The sequence below is a fragment of a genome, unplaced genomic scaffold (genome assembly GCF_019419815.1).
Source record: "Pyrus x bretschneideri cultivar Hongxiangsu unplaced genomic scaffold, Pyrus_bretschneideri_v1 Contig34, whole genome shotgun sequence".
In the NCBI taxonomy this organism is placed as follows: Eukaryota; Viridiplantae; Streptophyta; class Magnoliopsida; order Rosales; family Rosaceae; genus Pyrus; species Pyrus x bretschneideri.
In genome coordinates, this window is record NW_025999657.1 from 4,494,229 (window position 1) to 4,515,008 (window position 20,780).

At 36.6% G+C, this 20,780-nt stretch overlaps 2 protein-coding genes across 2 annotated transcripts; one reads left to right on the forward strand and one right to left on the reverse strand.

Annotated features, from left to right (window-relative positions):
• The first annotated feature begins 9,640 nt into the window (after positions 1–9,640).
• On the forward strand, positions 9,641–10,907 carry LOC103939173 (sulfated surface glycoprotein 185). Its single transcript, XM_009349232.3, has one exon. The coding sequence runs from the start codon at positions 9,762–9,764 to the stop codon at positions 10,641–10,643; it is 882 nt and encodes a 293-aa protein (XP_009347507.2). The 5' UTR covers positions 9,641–9,761; the 3' UTR covers positions 10,644–10,907.
• Positions 10,908–15,396: 4,489 nt separating this feature from the next.
• On the reverse strand, positions 15,397–19,393 carry LOC103932983 (adenine phosphoribosyltransferase 3). The gene is made up of 6 exons (XM_009342634.3): positions 19,096–19,393; positions 18,736–18,846; positions 17,028–17,120; positions 16,247–16,396; positions 15,926–15,984; positions 15,397–15,831 (listed from the first exon to the last, which is right to left on the reverse strand). Exons 1-6 carry the CDS (start codon positions 19,175–19,177, stop codon positions 15,778–15,780), a joined length of 549 nt encoding a protein of 182 aa, XP_009340909.2. The 5' UTR covers positions 19,178–19,393; the 3' UTR covers positions 15,397–15,777.
• Positions 19,394–20,780: the final 1,387 nt, after the last annotated feature.

The following is a 20,780-nucleotide window of genomic DNA, read 5'->3' on the forward strand; positions in this document are numbered from 1 at the left end:
AAAATACCCCTAATTCTATAGGGAGAATCAATTGCATAATCAATTGAGGAATGAATGGCCTAGTGGCTACAGCAATTAAATGAGGAATGAATGACCTATTCATTTGTGGAATCAATGGCCTATTCATACCAATTAGTGGACGGTCATAAATGTCTTGCAACACTTCCCCTTAGATGTTCATGACTTTAAGCATGGCTTAAGTGACATATAACCGTTATTGTCTGGTCGAAAGACCAGAATTGGTGCCTTATTAAAAACCTATCTAAGTAAAAATCAATGGGATAAAAACTTAGCAAAGGAAAAAAAGAGTTGTCGGGATGCCTTCCCATTGGCACATGATTGGGTGTTTCCCTGAACATTAGCATCGACAAGATGCCTTATGCTAGCTCTGAAAGCTTGTGTATCCTAGTACCTCTAACGTGCTTCAAAAATGGGCTCTTAGGTAGAGATTTGTTAAATAGGTCAGCATGGTTATTCTAGGAACAAATATAACGCCCCTCAATTTTCTTTTCTTGCAACTATTTGTGTGAGAAGAAGAACTTGGATCCTATGTGTTTGGTGGTATCACCCTTGATAAAACCTAACTTTAACTGGTTGATACATGCAGTGTTGCCCTCATAGATGATTGGTATGTGATCGGTAGTAGAGGTTAACTTACATGTGCTTCAAAATGCTACATCATAGCTCATAGTCGACTACACTCCCGGGTAGCTTCATAAAAGTCTATGAGTTCAACATGGTTAGTCGAAGTAGCAAGCAAAGTCTATTTTGTAGATATCTAGGATATAACAGTGTTTCCGTCAGTAAAGACATAGCATGTCTAGGAAAGTGCCTTGTGCGGGTCTGATAGGTGCTTAATTAACATTGGCAAACCCAACATGCAGTGCATCAGACTTATGAGATGTGTAGGTATATAATAGGGTCATATCCGTAGTAACTTTAAGGTATCAAAATACGTCTTTGATGCCATACCAGTGGCAGCGTGTTGGCGCGAAACTGTAATTGCCAGGAGATTCATAGCACATGAGATGTCTAGTTTAGTATATTGGGCTAAATATAACAAAGCTCCAATAACACTAAGATAGAGGAATTCTAGTCCCAGGATCTCATATTCATCTTCCTTAGGATGAAAAAAAAAAAAATTCTTAGGATCTAAAGATAAAACGACCATAGGAGTACTAGATGACTTTGCTTCTAGGACGTTAAATCGATGCAACACTTTTGAGTGTAGTTCGATTGGTGGAGTAAGATCCCTTTTTCACAGTGCTTGATCTACAAGCTGATACAATACTTAGTTTTACTAAGATTCTTAATCTCAAATTCCTTCTTCAGGTGTGTAGCAATCATTTGGATCTCTTCAGTTTCATGTCATCGACATATATTGCAGTTATCGTAAAACCAGAATTGGTGGTCTTAATGAACATATGCCCACAATTATTTACATATCACCACTGGTCAAGTGCTTGCTTAGGCGTTTGTACCACATTCATCTGGATTATTTTAAACCATATAGCGAACATTTCAACCTAATGGAAAGTGTATTCCATGGTCGGGAACGCATTGATTCGGGTGTTACTAGTCCTACAGGGACTTTCATATAAATCTCTATACTTAGATCCCATATAGATACACGGTGATTACGTTCATAAGTTGCATACTCAGTTTTTCAGAAACTACTAAACTGATTAAGTAGCAGAACATAATAACGTCCATCATGGGAGAGTATGTCTTCTCGTAATCAATCCCAAGGCGTTGTGAAAAACATTGTGCCAAAAGGTGGGCCTTATATCTAGGGGTGGTTTGGTATGGGATCGCAAACGGAAAATGGGATCCCGAATCCCAAACTGAAAATGTTCGGGACGAAAATTTAAAGACCAATCCATAACCAAAATTTCGGTATTCCCAATTTTCGGGATGGTTAGGTATTCCCAAATTTCATACAAATTGAAATACCAATCATTCATACCAAGTCAAATTAACATGCAACCAAAATAAAATAAGTAACAAACCCAAAAACAAAAAAATAAGTTACAAACCTAATATGTTCAAAAACTAATAATACAATTTTTTTGATTTCGTGTTGAAGAAATAGACACATTTGGTTAAGAAATAGCAGTGCAAGGTGAGTGTGTGTGGGAGGTTCATATCGGCAGATGTGATGATAAAGGGCTATGGTTAATGCATGTAGACCACACCAATTATATTGCTACTAGTAGTTAGCAATATATATATATAATATTTATTTTTGGTTCAGTATGGGTTACCAAAAAATTGAGGAGACAATACTGATTCCCGTATAAAAATTTAGGAATCGGTTCGGATATCATCTTGAAAATTTCGGGAATTTTGGTTTGGGATAGTGATTATCTTTTTGTTCGGGATTTTCGGGAATTTTTTCCAACACTACTTATATCGTACGACCTTATTATTCTCATTACCCTCCTTATGAATACCCATTTGAAACCTAGGGGTTTTACGTCTTAGGGTGTTGGAATGACTGATTTGAACATGTGACGATTCAATAAGGTGCTGATTAGGTGTTGTAGAGAAAAATAATTTGAGAGAGAATGAGATAATTCTATTAGAAACATGGTGTGTTACAATGTAAGGCATATCCAACTTTATACAGTGGTGTGGCGATCTTGATAAATTATAAAAAATACCCCTAATTCAATAGGGGAATCAATTGCCTAATCAATTTAGAAATGAATGGTCTAAACGGTTACAACAATTAATTGTGGAATGAACGAGCTATTCAGTTGAGGAATCAATGACCTATTCTATTCATCATCAATTGGTGGACGGACAAAAATATCTTTCACCAATAAACATTTTTTATTTTTTACTTCATGATGATCCATTTTTTTTGGGTAAAACTATGAAAGAGAAAACTCAAGGGAGGGAGAAATGTTTTAAAATTTTGTGCAAACAATAAGATACTTAGAAACATACTTGAGTTTTTTTACTAAATGATCTCATTTTACCATTTTAACTCTCTGTTGCTGAAATATCAGTGTTTAGTATGTCATCAACATATCATCATTATATCGTCAATAATTAATTGATATGTAGTCGATATTTGATTTTGATCAATTAAGCAATTGAGATTTAATTTATACTTTTACAACAGACTGTTAATTCACTCGCAACAACTTAGTATATCAAACTTACTAAAGCATACATATCATGCTAGTTACCATCCATGTGAGTTGAACTTAAGTCGTTTCCTAACTAAATACCAGGTGTTGCTAGACTAACTCATCATGTGGAAGGAGAAATGAAATAGGTAATGTGGAGCCCAAAATAATCACAAAGTGACACGTGGATTTTTGGATAAAAAATGATAAAATTACCTTCGAGGAACACCGGGATTTCTACGAGCGACCAGCGAGCAATCATCCATCAACCAAGTCAAAAGTGCTCAAAATAGGTAACAATTCAAAACCTATTTCATCTATCCTCATCAAATCCTCTCCACAAGGTAACTCCCAAAATCTTTCCCCTTTTATTATATTAATTAGCTAATCAATTAGGCAATTATTCTATTAATTGGCTAATTAATTAGTTAATTATTTAATCAAATCCTCTCCACAAGGTAACTCCCAAAATCTTTCCCTTTTTATTATATTAATTAGCTAATCAATTAGGCAATTATTCTATTAATTGGCTAATTAATTAGTTAATTATTTAATTATTCCCAATTGAACACAAATCAAGAACCTAGCCCACAAAAGGAGTCAAATGGCCGGTTGTCTCTCACCCAAGGAGGCCGGCCACACCCCTATAAATATTACCTTATTCTCTCCAAAACTGAAGTCGAACTCTCTTGCTAAACTCTCTAAATTCTCTAAACATTTTTCTCTCAAAATTCTTAACTTTGGTATTAGAGGTTCTTCGCCCAAAACCCTCCCATTCATCATGGGTGCGTGAGGCTCTTACCCTTGATCTAAGATGTTATTTGTTTTGTAGGTATAGTTTTATCCTAGAATAAGGAGGAAGAAATTTACATCCACAGGTAAGGAGGAGGATTATCTCTCCTCCTAATCTCTCATTCCCAATAGGCTGTGGATAGTTTTGTTGTGTTTGGTTGGAATTAAACGACCACACCAAGAAATGTAAAAAGAAGTTACTGGTTTTGTTACATTTGAAGGTGAAACAAAGTCAGAAATTAAGCACTGATCAGGGCTAGATGTCAGAGAGAGAGGAAGCCTTTATTAGATGATAACTTGACTTGACATGACTAGGTATTATTACCAACTGAAATGTCTACTTTCAAATGAATGCAAATAAAGTTGATGACCTTTGCAACTTATTACTATCAGCCACTTTCGGAGTGACCATTTTAATATATATGTATAAATATATATTTTATAGTTATGTATATGGGAATTAATTATCTACATCAAACTTTAACAATCATAACTATTTATTTTGTAATTATCGATTAATAAATTATTCTTACAAAAATTCAATTTGAAATTATTTGCTTATTTAATTATTATATTTGCTTATTTAATTATCATGATAAAATTTCATTATTTCTTATATTACAAAATGCCCGTCAACTTCTATGAACTCAGTTAGATGTCTCAAATATTTCCAATTTGGCTAATATTTTGTAAGGATGATTTATGAAGTGAAACATGAAAAATAAATTGTTCGCATCGTTGAAATTCGATGTGGTATGTGTCACATCCTGGCCCGGGTGAGACCACTTCCCGGGCCTGCTCCACCACTGTAGCACGATATTGTCCGCTTTGGGCTTACCATTTCCTCACGGTTTTGTTTTTGAGAACTCACGAGCAACTTCCCAGTGGGTCACCCATCATGGGATTGCTCTAACCCTCTTCTCGCTTAACTTCGGAGTTCCTACGGAACCCGAAGCCAGTGAGCTCCTAAAAGGCCTCGCGCTAGGTAGGGATGAGAATATACATTTAAGAATCACTCCCCTGGGCGATATGGGATGTCACAGTATGAGCCCCACAACTAATGCACATTAAAAAAAAAAAGGAATTTCTTCCCTTAAGGGTCTCATATATATATCGGATTAGAATCTGGAGACATACGCTTTTGACACTAATTTTGACACACGATTGTGTAGGGTCCACTCCGTAACTGCCTTTCTTTATATCTTGCCATAGAGACTATGTCCACACACAAAAAAAAAAAAACCCCCAAATCTAAAATAATATAACCGTTTAGATTAAATTGAGTATTTCTTTGTAGAACCGTCCATTTTCTTCACTAAAAATTAATGTCCTAATCGTTTTGCGTTTGATCTAAGTATTTGCAAGGATGGTCTATGAACGGTTCGAATGATTGAAATACATTACAAAGTGAGTCCTACAAATGAGTGTCAAAATACATGTTAAAAGCGTGTGTGATCGAATCTTAACCTTTACACATATATATGTATATGTATATGTATACATACACATATACATACATACATACATACATACATACATATATATAGGGTTAAATTGTAATACATAGTTAGGGCTAGGCATGGGCCGGGTTGGCCCCAAATTTGGAAGAACCAGACCGTACCCGTTTTAAAATGTAATGGGGCAGGCTGGGCTGGGTAGAAGGATTTTGAGTTTGGGAACCAGACTTAACTTGGCTCGTTTAAAACGACCTGGTTCGAGACAGGTCCACGGGTCTAATTACTATTATTTTTTTTTGGGTTTTGGGCATAATGAGATTGAAGCAGGAGACTGAAAGCCACTATAAACATGTCGATAACTTCAGTCCACCATAAGCATGTTGATAACTTGATCCATGGTTGTTGAATCTAGAAGTTCCTCCTTAAGGCTTGAAACGACAATCTGATCAATTTGTTCCGTGGTGCTCCAAACTGACTTAGCCTATCCTGCAATGTCAATTTGCTCTATAAATGATGGATCCAATTCCTTTTTTCTAGTTATCAGCTCAAGTAAAACAATCCCATAAATGTACCCATCAGATTCCACGCCCTTTGCTGTTCTAAATGCATTTTCTGTCAAAAGCCATGAAAAAATAACAACTCAGTTCATTGATTAAATGAATCTGGAAACTTTAGACCAGTCGGGATTTCTTCAGTGTTCACTTGGTTTAAAACCTTGTAAAAGTCTCTAACCAGTCTCTGTTGTGTTGTCACCACAACCACAAAGATCCATATTAGATAATCATACATTAAACTTACTGACTGAAATCAAAACTTAAATACAGATGCTCACAACCACAAAGAGTCAGATGCTCTAAGGTCTAAACTCCAAAACAAATTCAGAAAAAAGAAAGAAAAAAAAAAAACCATCTCAGATTTCCCACCATACCTACAGATTAATGAAAACCCAGATGGGCCAAATACCAAATCTTGTAGAAAATTAAGATTTGAGAGGAGACACTGGAAGACTAAGAACATAGGGCACGGTGGTCGATTTCGATTCGCATGGCGCTGACGATGGTGGTGTTTGACAATCTTGAGGTGCTGATGATGGGGGTGGTGGATGAGATGATTGACGAAGAGTGGTGGTCGCCAGGACATAGGTGAGAGACATGGGAGATTCGACGAAATCCAAATCGCAAAATTGAGAAGATGGATGGTGCGGGTGCCTAGGTTCTGGGATGTCGTCGAGGACTTGCGACGGTGGTGATGTCGAGATGGTGGAGGAGATGACCGACGGAGAGTGACAGAGTGTGGGTGGAAACGTGGAGGGGAGGAGGTTGTGTAGGACAAGCAAACCGTTTCGGAGGTGAACTTGGCGGATCCTAAATCGGAAACCGAGTCGAACTCGAAGATTACGAAGCAGATTTAGAGGACAAAATCAGAGAAGTTTGGGAGGGAGCGAAAACCAGTGAAGCTGCGCATATCAAAGACAGAGGCATCTGAAGAGAGAAAGAGAGAGAGATTGTGGGAAAGAGAGATCGAGAGCGAGGAGATTAAGAATCGACAAATCCGAAAGGGAGGACTGAGGAGATGAGAGTCTTTGAGAAGGTGTGAGAAAATAGGAAAGAAATGAGAAAATGTTAAAAACGGGTTGGTCTGGGTACTCGTTTTTCTATACTTCTGGACCCGGCCAGCCCGGTCTTTTTTTTTTTTTTTTTTTTTTTTAAATTAGGAATGGACCCGTACCAGTCCCGAACCTTGATTACCCGCCTCGACTTGCGGTTTATATACCCGTTTGCCCACCCCTATATATAGTTCAAATTATGCTTTATAAGATGTTTTTGGCATTGAGTGGCGGTTTTTTTTTTTCTTGGTAGGACATGATTGTAGAGTAGCAATGTAGTGCAGTGCATTTAAATTTTCAAAATAATGGAGAGGAGCGAACAGTTGAAGAAAGAAAATAGAGACTAAAAGTAGGTGATGGTAACGAGTTGTACCGCCTAACCATATGCCGGGTAATTGTAGGTACCTATAATTAATCATAACTTCCGCTTCTGTTTATATATATTTTTGGCTTATTAGTCAAAATGTTCCTTGAAACTGCTGTTGAGTCTCAGTTATCTTCTGAAATTGGTTTTGTCTTTGCCCTAGAAACTGACATTTTCAACTCTTTTATCTCACTTTACCCACTTTCGTTAAGGGATTGTTAAATTTAAAGGTATTTTAGATATTTCAATTTTTACACATTTATTTATCTCTATCCTACACATTAAACAAGTCTCAATTTTATTTTTGACAACTCTAATTCAAACGTATAAATTTTGGTCATTTTTACAAATAAATTATTCAATCAATAGAAAAATTATGAGCAACAAAATCATTGTATCAACCAAAATAAGGGTTACATTTGTTCATAGAGCATCACTTGCAAGACATCCATGTATTGGCTCAAAACTTAGCCATTGAAAAATATTTATTACAACAAAATCATTATACCATTAAGCTATCCTATCCAAAATACTTCCCAAACAAAATAAATTATTTAAAGAAAATGTGCACAGTTTGAAACAAAAAATTTCACATTATTGAGCAATGATTCCACTAGACATGAGCTTGTTCAGGAGCAAAGTGAGACAACACCAGTTTCAGGAATAAGCTGAGACTCAATGGCAGTTTTAGGGGGCATTTCAAATAATAAGCCTATTTTTTTTTTAAACAAACGGTAGTATCTTCACTAAAGAAATGAGGGAGTAGGCTAAGTTTCACAATGAATTAGCCATAATAATATTGTTTAAATTCATTTTTGTCGATAATTGAATCTAAAACATCTTACTTACAAGTGAAAAAAAATACTAATAGACCGCAGTACCAAGTGATTATTTCTGTTTATATATTTAAGAGTGTAATTTGCATAATCCTTAGAAAGAACACATTTCATGATTAGAATAGAACGGTTTTGAATGATTTTGTTGACCTCACATGTTTCGTCCTTTTTATTTATTTATTTAATTTAATTGATGTGGGATGTTTGGATTTGGATCTTTTTCTGAGCTAATGAAGAGGATCCTCCTGACCAATCATTATGGGTCGTTGGATTTTTATCCAACGGCTACAAATAGGAGCGTCCCTTTAAAGTTATAATAATTATAACTGTTGGATAAAAGTCCAACGACCCATGATAATTGGTCAAGAAGATCCTCTCCATTAGCCTAGGAGAGGATCTGAATCCGGATGTTTTGGCCTCACTTTCTGTATTTATCTGTCATTAGATTTTCTGGCCCCTTACTTGTGATTCCTATTCTCCATGAAAACAACAAATCAAACAAAAATAAAAAAATTAACAATAAATTCATCTAAATTGCCCATAACAATGCTCATAATGTTACCAATCCACCTAAATTGTAATACACCACAATAATATTTTAAGATATAGTATAAGTAAATTAGTAATACTTTAGGAGTTCAAAGATCCTCTCATTAATATTCCTCGGAAAAAGGAATAAAAAGAATTCCTCCTAAAAACAAGTTTAATACATGATGAACAAATTAAATTCCTTACAATTGCAAATTCGACCGTTAACCAGGTTTTAAACCTCTCAATGCATAACTCCCTCAAAAGCGGATGACAAAGAGTTCATGTTTTTCACACAATTTTATAATGTTGATACAAAAATTAACATTAAATTGCGATATGGCATAGAATTTATGAAAAGTCTTAATTTAAAAGAATCTTCTTACTGTGTCTCTAAAACTAAATAAGATCATAAAACCATGAATAAAATTGAAATTATGATAAACAAAAACAACTCTCAAACATGACGAACGAATTTTATCTCCAACAAAATTAAAATAATTAAGTATTAATATATAAGACTATTGAAACATATTTTGAGTTCAAATTTCAGTAACAACAATATTATTGAACAAAAAAAAAAAAAACAATATTTAACTCCATCAATTTCAACTGCAATTCCATGTAAAATCCCAATACCACAACCAGACATGGGGCAAATTAACCAGACACACACTCTCTCTCTCTCTCTCTCGATCCTTCTCTCTCTCTTGTCCCAACAAATTAAAACCCAAATTAATGATGAAATTTGTTTCTTTTGTATCAACGTGCCTCCCCCTCCTCTCCCCCCTTCCCATGAAAAGAAAGAGACAGAAATCCACGTGGGTAATTCCAAATTCCTCAGAAGGGTATTTCCGTAATTCCGTACCCCTCAAAGTTGGAAACCCCCCATTTAATAAACGCGCCATCTCTCTCTCTCTCTCCCCCCTCTCTCTCTCTCTCTCTCTGCAAAATTCTTTCTTTTATTTTCTCCCCAAAAAAACCCGCTCGGAGAGAAGTAGAAGGTGTGGAGAGATAGGGTTTCGTATTGAGAGGTCCGTAATGGCGAGTGGGTGGGTGAAGTCGCTGCAATGCAAGTCGAGAGCGTTCGAAGACGTTTACCATCCGAACCCGAAAAATCTGATGAACAGCGCGAGTTGCAGAAAGAGCGTTCAAAACATCAAGGACGTCATGGACACTACAAAACCAAGAAAGCCGAAGCCGTCGCCTCCGCCGGGTCCGCCGCCCAAGCGGTCCAAACCGAAACACCTGGGTCGACCCACAAAACCCGAGCCCAGTTCAAGCCCGACCCAACCAGTCCGAACTCGTCAGCCGCGACCCCACTACCCGTTCTTGCCGTCATTGACGGAGCTCCCGGAGGACCACCCCTCGCGCAATGTCGTCGAGATTATCTTCCACACCAGCTGGGGACCGAAGGCCTTTTCGGGTCGGATCGAGATGATTTTTAAGGTCCAGAACGGGTCCAAATCCGTTGCCCGGTTCGAGGAGTACAGGGAGGTTGTAAAGGCGCGGTCCCGGGTCGGGTCCAAAGGTGGGGCCCAGTGCGAGGAAGAGAATGCGCGGTGCGTCGCGGACGGAAACGAGGTCATGCGGTTCCACTGCCTCGGTCCCGCCAGCTCCGGCGTCGGGGTGTACGACGCTTGCAGCGGAATGTGGGGGTTTCACGGCGGAAAGGGAAAAGCGATTTGCACGTTTTCCGATAGCGGCGTGGCCCACGAGAGAGCAGGTGCTGGTGGGGCCAGGGGACGGAGGGCGATGCTGGTTTGCCGGGTCGTTGCGGGTCGGGTTTCGAAGCAGTTGGAGTTGGAGTCGTTGTTGGATGGCCGGGTCGAGTTCGACTCGGTGAGCGGAGACAGCGGCGAGTTGCTGGTGTTTGATTCACGCGCCGTGTTGCCGTGCTTTCTTATCATCTATAAACTGTAAAAATACAATGTCCTTTTTTAAAGAATTTGTCCCTTTTTCTATTTATTTTTGTGTTTTTTTTTATCACACCTTGTTCTTGCATTTATCAATTCAATTTTTTCTCTTTTTTTTGTTTTGGGTTTTTGATATTTTGGGTGTGATTTATGGAAAAATTGAGTTGATAAATGCCTAATTAACCAGTTTTCGGTTTTAATTCATCTGTGATTACTGTCATGTTCATATTTTTTACTGTTTTACTAATGTAAATAATGGGTTTTTATTGCATGATTTTGTTAAATTATTTTGCTCGTGAGATAACAACATTACTATTCTCTTTTATATAAATGGTGAAGGTAGCTTCGAATTTAGAACTCTTTCAACACGGTTGCATCAGTTGGGATTATAAAACTTGAAATCTATTTTTTTATAGTAATTAGCATTAATCTGTCGTTATTATGGGCAGGAGTTCATATTTTTCATGAGCACGATATGGAATTTTAACTCGTAATATAACAGTCACCAACAAACATAATGATGACAATTGTGGGATAATTGTAACACACACACACACACACAAATGATTACAACTTCAGAACTAAGTATTAATTCTGAGCAATTATAATTTCGGATATTGGTTCAACAGCTAAATTAAGTCGCCACCAACTAAATTCATTAGTCGGTTATAATATATAGATACGTAATTTCAGATATAACATGTTACAAGCATTGTTCTAAAAATTCTCATTTAACGTCGTCTAGGCCCTTCTTAGGCGTTAGGAAGCTAGTTAACGTCTTGATTAATCCTTAGGAGTTTCAAAATTAAGAGAGGACGCCCAACTAGGCATCCACTTAGGTCGCGACTCTCATATAAACAGAAAATAGATAACTTTCATTTTTTTGCATTTTATTTTTTTAATAAATTATAAGAGACTTGTTGAATACTCAGATGAATACTCATTATATTATGGTTCCCCATGTTTTCAATATGTTTTAATACTTTATAATCTGTCATTCAATTTTTGAATGTATGTATTCCAAGTCAATTATGTATTTTTTAAGCATAAACAAATACTTATTTATACGATATATATTACATTTATTTTTAAATCCGTCTAATTCACTTAGACCCTCGCCTAGGCCCTACTTAGGCGCTAGAACCTGCCTAGGTGCTAGGCTCCACTCTGCTCTAATGGCGCCTAACATCTTTTAAAACCTTGGTTACAAAACTCGAAATGTGTATGAATAGTATAAATAAGCCCAACATGAACATAAATAAGTAAACTTGAGCACCACCCACTCATTGCCCATGCGTAATATTCACGTTACACAAGAAGGATTTCTTTATGCTGATGAAGGAATTACTTGTGTAACACAAAAGTACAATCTTTAAAAAAGAAAGACTGAACTTTTCCAGATTTTGTTAAAGGGATAGAAAATGAAGAGACGAGGAATGAAAAGCATAGATGTTGTTTTTCCAATAGAAGTATGGTTAGTTGGTGTTGTTATTTAGGTTTTTAGCATTCTGCTTTCTGGTAAAAAGGCTTTACATTTTCCCTTCTTGTTGAAGATGAAAGGGATACCGTCACGGTTTAATGATGCAACAACCCTTCCGATTAGTATAACGCTCTAGTGATATTCCTTTTTAAGTGAGAGATTTTAGGTTTGATTCTCGTCAAAGACAAATTTGAACCACATTATTATGGCTGCCCATAATGAGACTTAGCCTAATCTCTCACCACCACCAGGGCCGGTCCAGACATTTTTGAGGCTCGGGACGACGCCAAAAAATGTGCCCTCATTTTATATAAGAAAATTATTTGTTTTCACACTTCTAAAATTATACTTAGAAAAACACTTCAAACTTAATAATTAAGAAACACAAAAAGCTAATTTATTTTGTATCGTGAGAAGAAAACAAAAAAAAAACTCCGGGTTTACAAGTAGATAGATATGAGTTTTGTTTTCCATCTGAACTTTTAAATTGTTTTTGTATAAATCGTGAGGTGTTTTTTCTTATTTACCAACTTTGTCAATATGGGACTAAAAAAATAATGATGTTTTTGAGTCTTTAATTGATATGTATAAGTAATAAACGGGTACTAACTTAAACTTTTTGATGACACGTCATATGATTTGCAAATTTGGTCTAAAAATGTGGTCAACGCAGTACTCTTTGTTGAAGATTATACTTGAATTGGAACAAATGTTTAAAAATAACAACTCACATATCTACTAGCTACTAATTAAAAATAAACTAATAACCAAACAAAAATTCGTAAAAATTGAAAAGAATAAACATGCACTTAACATTTTGAACTTAGGATCTCTCATTAATTTTAAACAACAAAAACCATTGATTCTAATTAAAATCATTTAGCCAAATTTTATATATTTATACTCTTACTCTTATGAAAAGAAATTTGTAAAAATTGAAAAGTAAATAACCACACACATGGTGTTTTGAACCCAAGACCTCCTCATTAATTTCAAACAACAAAACCACCCGTTGTAGTTAAATTTCTCTGTCATTGAACCAAATTTTATAAATTTATACTCTTATGAAAATATATATAAATATACCACCCTAATAATTTTGATGCCCCCAATTATTTTGGGCCTCGGACGGTCGCCCTGCCAGCACTGGGCCTGGGCCGGCCCTGCTCACCACTTAGTGTAGATAATATCATGTGTTAAAAAAAAAAAATGCAACAGCCCCATGTGGCCATATCCCACTATTTTCGAATAACATATTTTTATTGTGTAAATTTTAAAATCGGGATTTGGAGCATTTCAACTTATTGATCTTCATTCAAAGATTATGTCCAAAAAATCATTTGAATAAAAAACCAATTAGTGATCGAAATGTATCAAGCAACTCGACGATGCAAGTACTAGTAACATAGTTATGATGAACCGTTCATTTATTTGATATATTTGGATGACAAAATGATTTACGATTTGAATGGCTACTCACAAAATAGTCATAATTAACCATTCATTTATTTGATACATTCGGATGACAAAACGATTTACGATTTGAATGACTTTTTATATGGATGATCTTCAAATGAGAATTAAGAAATTGAACAATTTTCATATAAAATATAACAATTAAGATACGCTATTTACAAAAAATGAGATATGTACATTTCATGTGACAGTAAAATCGTTCCAGAGTCAAACTTGTGAGGTAGGCGTCCGTTTCATTTTCATATGTTTGTCTTGGTCCATTGCTATCCCTCACAGTGAGTCACCTCAGCAGATTTGATGCTGCTGAATAAGCCTAATTTGGTTGACTGGCAAAGTACAGCGCGAGTCACGCAACGGTTTTGCTGCCAAAACTATTACTTGGCTTAAGAGAAAATGAAAGGTACGGCCACAAATCACAATCTTTGATGTGCACCTTGTGCCCAATAAAATTTAATTCCACTTACCAAAAGTCTCTAACCATTTCCAATTTCATGCATGTTTTTCAAGTCAAGCAAAAATAAAATATTGTTCCGTCTGCTAAATGTATTGATTCTACACCTAAAATTTTTGGAATGCCTCATTTTCTAAGATCAACCGAAAGAGCTTACCGGATGCATCATTGACCTCAGACAAGTCGATCGGGCGGGAGAAGAGCTAAAAATTAAAAAAAAAGCATAGTGGGTGAGCAAAAAGCAAATACCAATGAAGACCTTTAAATTGATTCTACATCTTTTAAAGATTACAAGTCAATTGTATTAACCATCTCAATCCTCTGGGTGTAGTCGCCCTTGGTCGAGGATAGCCTTTTGTAATGGCTATGGGCATAGTGCTCAACCTCGGTGAATCGTAACGGTGCTTATTTGTTGACTCTTGCAATTGTCAAAGAATGTTGTGACATTTTCCTCATGGTGTCTTTATGGTAGTTATCCAACTCTCAAGGTTTAGCCATCACGAGTGCTATCTTCCTTCTTGGTTGAGTGTAGGTTTTCCATTCTTGAGAATTGTTTTACGTTTCTATTGAATTTGCCATTGTGCATTTTGGTGTTTATTTTGGCACCTCTAGGGCCTTGTTCATGCTCTCGGAATTTCCTATGTGATTTTTTCCCGAGTAAGGTTTGCTTTGAGGATCACGTTTTTGTCCATTGTAAGTTAATGATTATTTTTAACGAAAATAAAATTCAAGTTTGTTTTTGAGAATTTTTAAATCACAGGAACCAAATTGAGAATGTGATTAACCTTTCTACAAATAGTGGAGAACATAAATTACAGGACACCTAGTGAGTCAATCAGCATCAGTTCACCTAATCAATATAAAATACAAGTTACATTAGGACATGAAACTTTAGAACTTAGTTACGGTATATGTATTTACTAAATACTTAGAAGTCAAACTGGGACATGTCCTGTAGCCAGTTTCAAGGGTTTGATATTTGGGTTAGAAATTCAGAAATAACATTAAATCGTGACTAAGACATTTCATTGTTTTTATTTTTTATTTTTTTTAAATAAAATAAAAAAGAGAATCAGCTGGTGGCTTTACCATGACAGTCCACCATTACAGGAGCTAGAAAGATTCACCGAGGTATTTCAACCTCTTCCTAACGACCATTGTGTAATCTATCAGCACAAGGAATCAAACTCAGAACGTACCGTATAAAATACGGACTTGAAATTTATCTTAACCATTAGACCATCCCGTGATGGATGACATCTCACCGTTTTCTCCCAACTGATATCTAAACTCAAAGCCCAAACTCTCTAGTTTTTTTTTTTGGCTGGCAAATAACCGAACTCCCTCTACTGGTAGTGGTTAACAGCGGAACTCCGTTTAAGTACCAGAATAATAAGAACCCATGCCTATACATACAGCTCTGAACTGCGAGAATCATAGGGCAAGGGTAACATCAATTCGGTTTGAGGAAAAACAAAGAAACAGAGTCCTACAGCAGTGCTCAAACGAAACGCTTTCCCTAAATCGATGCCCTCATGCTACTACTACTAGCTAAAACAACGAGTCTCAATAACCGAAGTTTTTATCAAAATTCATTAGTCGTTGAAACTGGGAAAAAGGGGATGGATGGGGTGAATCAAATCAGATTCCGGAGATGGGAGAGCCCGCAATGTGCCTCTAATGTACATGTTTGTCATGCAGCACCGATGCAGATGAATTATAGTCTCGCCACGGTCATTGGTACTCAACTAGGACATACAATGGCTTTCCATTCAACCTCTCACGTCCCTGCAACATCCAAGCATGAAGTCACTGAATGGACAATGGTGGCTCAAAAAATAGCAATGCAAACTGAGGAAAGCCAGGAGTCAAACCAACTCACTTGTAAATCTGGTAATTCAATTAAGCATGCACATTCGACCACTTCTGCTCCAACGCGTTCTGAGATAAACATTTCATTTAAAATCAAACATACAGAATCACCGCAAAGGTTGGCGCGCATCCACAGATCCAAATAATGTATTTCAAGAAAGTCAAGCAGAGATAATAAATTGATACTTAGAACACAACTGGAACGTGGATTGAAATACGAAAGTTAGACGCAGATCACCAACGGATGCACCAGTCATTAGTCCCATATAAACTATCAGTTGTTCCAATAATTTAACCAACATCTTGTTTATATTCTCAAAAGAGTGATTACCCAATAAATTCATTGCAGCACAGAGTGTGCCTCCTGTGGCTATTAAATCATCTACCACCAGAGCACGCTCACCAAGTTCCACTGCTCCAACATGCATCTCAAGACAGTCCCTTCCATATTCCAAAGTGTATTCTTCAAAAATAACATCACCTGCCCCAACAGAAAAGTTTTACAACAATCCTAATATTAGCCACAACTTCATCTCAAGGGGAAAAGGAGATGCAAAACTATATGTAACTGATGCCAGATGACCGTAATAGAATGTTAGAATTTGAAATATATATGCTCCTAATTGTCAAGAGCATCATGAACAATCTAGGTAGAGTATATAACAAACAAATAAGCCCTATGGTTCACGGAAACAAGAAAGCAAAGATAATCCTCGACCTTTTAAGAACAAAATTAATCCGAGAGATTCTATCTAACGTTATAACCATGGCGTAGTGAAAGACATGCAAGAACTGGAGAGGACAGAAACATATATATTTTATGCAAGATTAGACAACAAAACCACAACAGAACACAGCGCATCTTAAATTATCAAGGACTATGAATTGCTCCAAATGAAGGCAATTCCAAGCAGTGTGTTCGAAGGACCAACTGGACAAACCCAAATGTTAAGGTGTATATATCACTACTCTCTTGCACTTGATCTTAAAATGTGAAGACATATATCGGTCACTGTACTAAGAGACTTAGCAAACTTTGCTGTATCGAACTACAAAATACAGTCACTTATACCAAGAGATGTACACAAAATATCTAATAGAATCAAATTTACCGGGCAGCTTTTTTGGTTTTCTCAGGGGAACGAACTTTGCTCCTATTGCCAATGCAATTGGAGGACCAAAGATAAAACCTCGCGCCTCAATTCCTGGAACAAACAAAAGCAGAAACATCATATTTCAGAAGATCACAGGGTATGGCAAATTGTCATTCTAATAGACAGCTTGAGACTTGAAAGAACACAACATTAACACCACTAACTTAGAAAGGCCCCAAAAAACACAAATTCTGTGTCGACAATAATTAGCTTTGTTAACGGAGTAATAGACGTACACCAGCACAAATAATCACAATGTACCGCAGAATGTGAGAACCCTGGCTTGACAGAAACAGTAGTCAAGGATATAGAAAGATGTCAAACGAAAAAAGAAGGTATTTTGAACAGAATTCCTGAATGCAAAACATGGAATTAAACAGGAGAAGACTACTAAATAGATAAAAAGGCTTTCACACAACAAGAGAGCCTAAGTCCACACAAGCGCACAAATAGAGAAATCCTAGTGTACATAAATCATGACAAAACATAAACAACTTTGGACCAAATCATTTGGGAAATGAATATAATAACTGAGAATCAAGCCCCATCAATAATGAGATGACATTAGATTTTCAACTCTGTAGGACCTAAAGTAGTACATTAGCTATGATCAGTTAGTACTGAAGTCAATCACGATGGATTCCTCGAGACATCAATGCGACTTTACAATCTCCATATACGCAAAGTGTAATTTTCTTCATAATCTTCCACAATTGTAATATTTACCAAAATTTGTAGGGCCAAACAAAAGTAACTCCAATCCATAAAGTGAACCCTCAATACTTCCTCTATCAATTTTTGAAGGGCCAAAACAAAAGCTATCTACAGAAACAAGCCAAGACAGCAAATCATTCATACCTTATTACAGTGAACTATTCACATCATGATAATAAACTCCAACAATGCACGACGCAAAGATTAGTATGTATGGCTGAAATAGTCAGTATAGTACGACATACCAAACACAACCTTAAGGAAATAAACAAAGACAACATGAAGAGAGAGTAAATTAAGGTCATCCAACGGTAAAGTTGGGCAAACCCACATTATAATGAAGCCAAAAAATTCGGCCCAATTGAGATGGAGGGGTCCACTTTTAACAAGGTGGGCAGCATCACCAACCACCATCCACGCAAATTGAACCCGACCACATGCCAGGGAGGGAGAGAGAGAGAGAGAGAGAGAGAGAGAGAGAGAGAGAGAGCAAATGTGAAGAAATTTACAAAGGAGAATAAAGAAACGAGCTTGAGGGAGAGCTATCATCAGTGGCACAGCCCACTAACAAGGCTTAGAGTCAAACAAAAAATCACTCCCAAAACCCATTGTGACTTCCATTTCCATAATGTCTCTTAGAAGCATTCTAAAGGACAAGGAGAAACTTATGCAAATATAACAGTAGACAGCATTTCTTCATCACTCACACCTACTTTTTCTTCTAACCATGGACCCCACCACCTTCAAGTTAATCACTGTTATCAAAAGCTTAGGCCTTTGGCACATTTATTACAAAAGACATCACTACTCTAATTTGCACTAAGAGAAGGTAGCGAGTTTGAACCCAGAATGCAGCAAGATGAAGAAGAAGGGCAAGGGCAATCCACCAATTGCGTTTATACTTCTTACAAACAAATTGCTACTGAAAAAAACTAGTCTTTATGTTTTTTACCTGCAACCACTGAAATATTTTTGCCTTTGTATCTCTCAACGAACAAATCGATGGTGTCCTTGAAGGCTTTTGGGTCCAATAATAAAGTTGTGATATCTTGGAACATAATTCCTGCACAGTACATGCCAGTCCCAGTAAATCAACCAAACCAAACCCATAGTTAAACAACCCTTTGATTATTTGGTAAGAAAAATAGATGAAGGTCATCACTTTCTGCACTAAAAAGAAAACCCACTTCAGCTTATCAAAGTTTTAAACAGCTTGATGAGCCAAAAATACAAAAAAAAAAAAAAAAAAAAAAATTACAGCAAAATGTTTAAACGGGATGAAAAATATATAGAGAGGAAGCGAAGAACAAACCAGGTTTGGGAAAATTTGGGACGACCCGAATCTTGGTTTTAATGCCGTGGATGCGAGGATCTTCGTCCTTCAAAATCGACATTGTTGTTTATGCAGGAGACCCAGAAGAACTTGGTTTCTGTTTATGCAAGTTTCCTTCGCAAAAACTCAGTTTCTTCTGAAACCCCTGCGTGCGAGAGGGTATTTCTTCAACAGACAGAGTGAGAGAGAAGGGGCGCAAGGCACACAGAGATAAGAGAGAGAACTGTATTTATAGAGAGAGAAGCCAAAGTGTGCAGCGTGCTTTCAGTTTTAACTTTGAGAGAGAGAGAGAGAGAGGGAGAGAGAGAGAGTGATTTAAAAGAGGAGGGATGAGAAGGTAAAAGGTGAAAAACCAAAACAAAAACAGAGGAATCACGAGGGCATTGTGCGCGCGGGGCTTGCTTTAGGCCGATTTCGCGCGTTCTTTGAGTAACTGACTTATGATGTAAATATTCCAAGATTTTTCGCGCATTGTTTATAGTTTCTAGTTAATTTGTATTTAACTGAGCTAAATTGGTAGTATATCGACTGAGCTAAATTGGTAGTATATCTGAAGTCGAATCATTTTTCTCATAATTAGACTAGTTTAGAGTAGGCTATTGTTTTTATAAAGAAAGGGGATTGAAATCTTCCCCGGGCAATACAAATACTTCTTTTGAATAACGTATATTTACTGCATAAATTGGAACCATTCAATTTCTTAAACTTCATTTGAAAATCATAAAAAAGATTCTTAAACAGAAAAAGGATGTTGTGGAGCAAAAATTAATCAAGGGTTGGTACGTGGATTTTTGGACAGAAAAGATAAAATTACCTTTGAGGAGCACCAGAATTCCTACGCGCGAGCAGCGGACAATCATCCTACAATCAAGTCAAAAGTGCCCAAAATAGGTATTTATTCAAAACCTATTTCATCCATCTTCTCCACAAGGTAACCCCCAAAACATTCCTTTTAAATTATGTTAATTAGCTAATTACTAGATTTATTACCTAATTAATCTATTAATGGCTATTTAAATTACCCATTAACTATAAAATACACTCAAAAATACCACAAAGGGCCGGTCACCTTCTCCCCCCATGCCCTATATATACTACCCTATTTTCTCTAAAAACCTAGGTCTACACTCTTGCTAAATACTCAAAATTCTCCAAACACTTTCTCTCTAAATTCTAACTTTGGCATCGGAGGTTCTTCGGCCAAAACCCCCCCCAAAAAAAAATCATCGTGGGCGTGTGAGGTTCTTGGCCTTGACCTAAGGTGTTAACATATTCTAACAACTTTCAAAGGCTTTGGTTGTGGAGATTCTTTTAAGGGTAGTGTCCATCAAAACCTTCCTAAATTACAAGTGCGTTTGCAAAGAGTTATATGGTTTACAATTCAGAATCAAGAAATAGACATAGCATTGCAGTGTTTGAATCTAAATCTAAAAGGAGTCGCGTGAGGTATGAAGCGTAGGAGGCACTTGAGTGATGGAAAAAAAAAAACCAAGAAATGGACACTACATTGCAGTGTCTGAATTCAAATGTAAAACTAATATAAAAATAGAACCAGTAAATGGACTCAGTGTTGCAGTGTTTGAATCCAAATGCAAAATCAGACGCGTGGGTGTGAAGCGTAGGAGGCGTGTGAGTAATGGGAAAAAAAAATATGCCTTTTTATT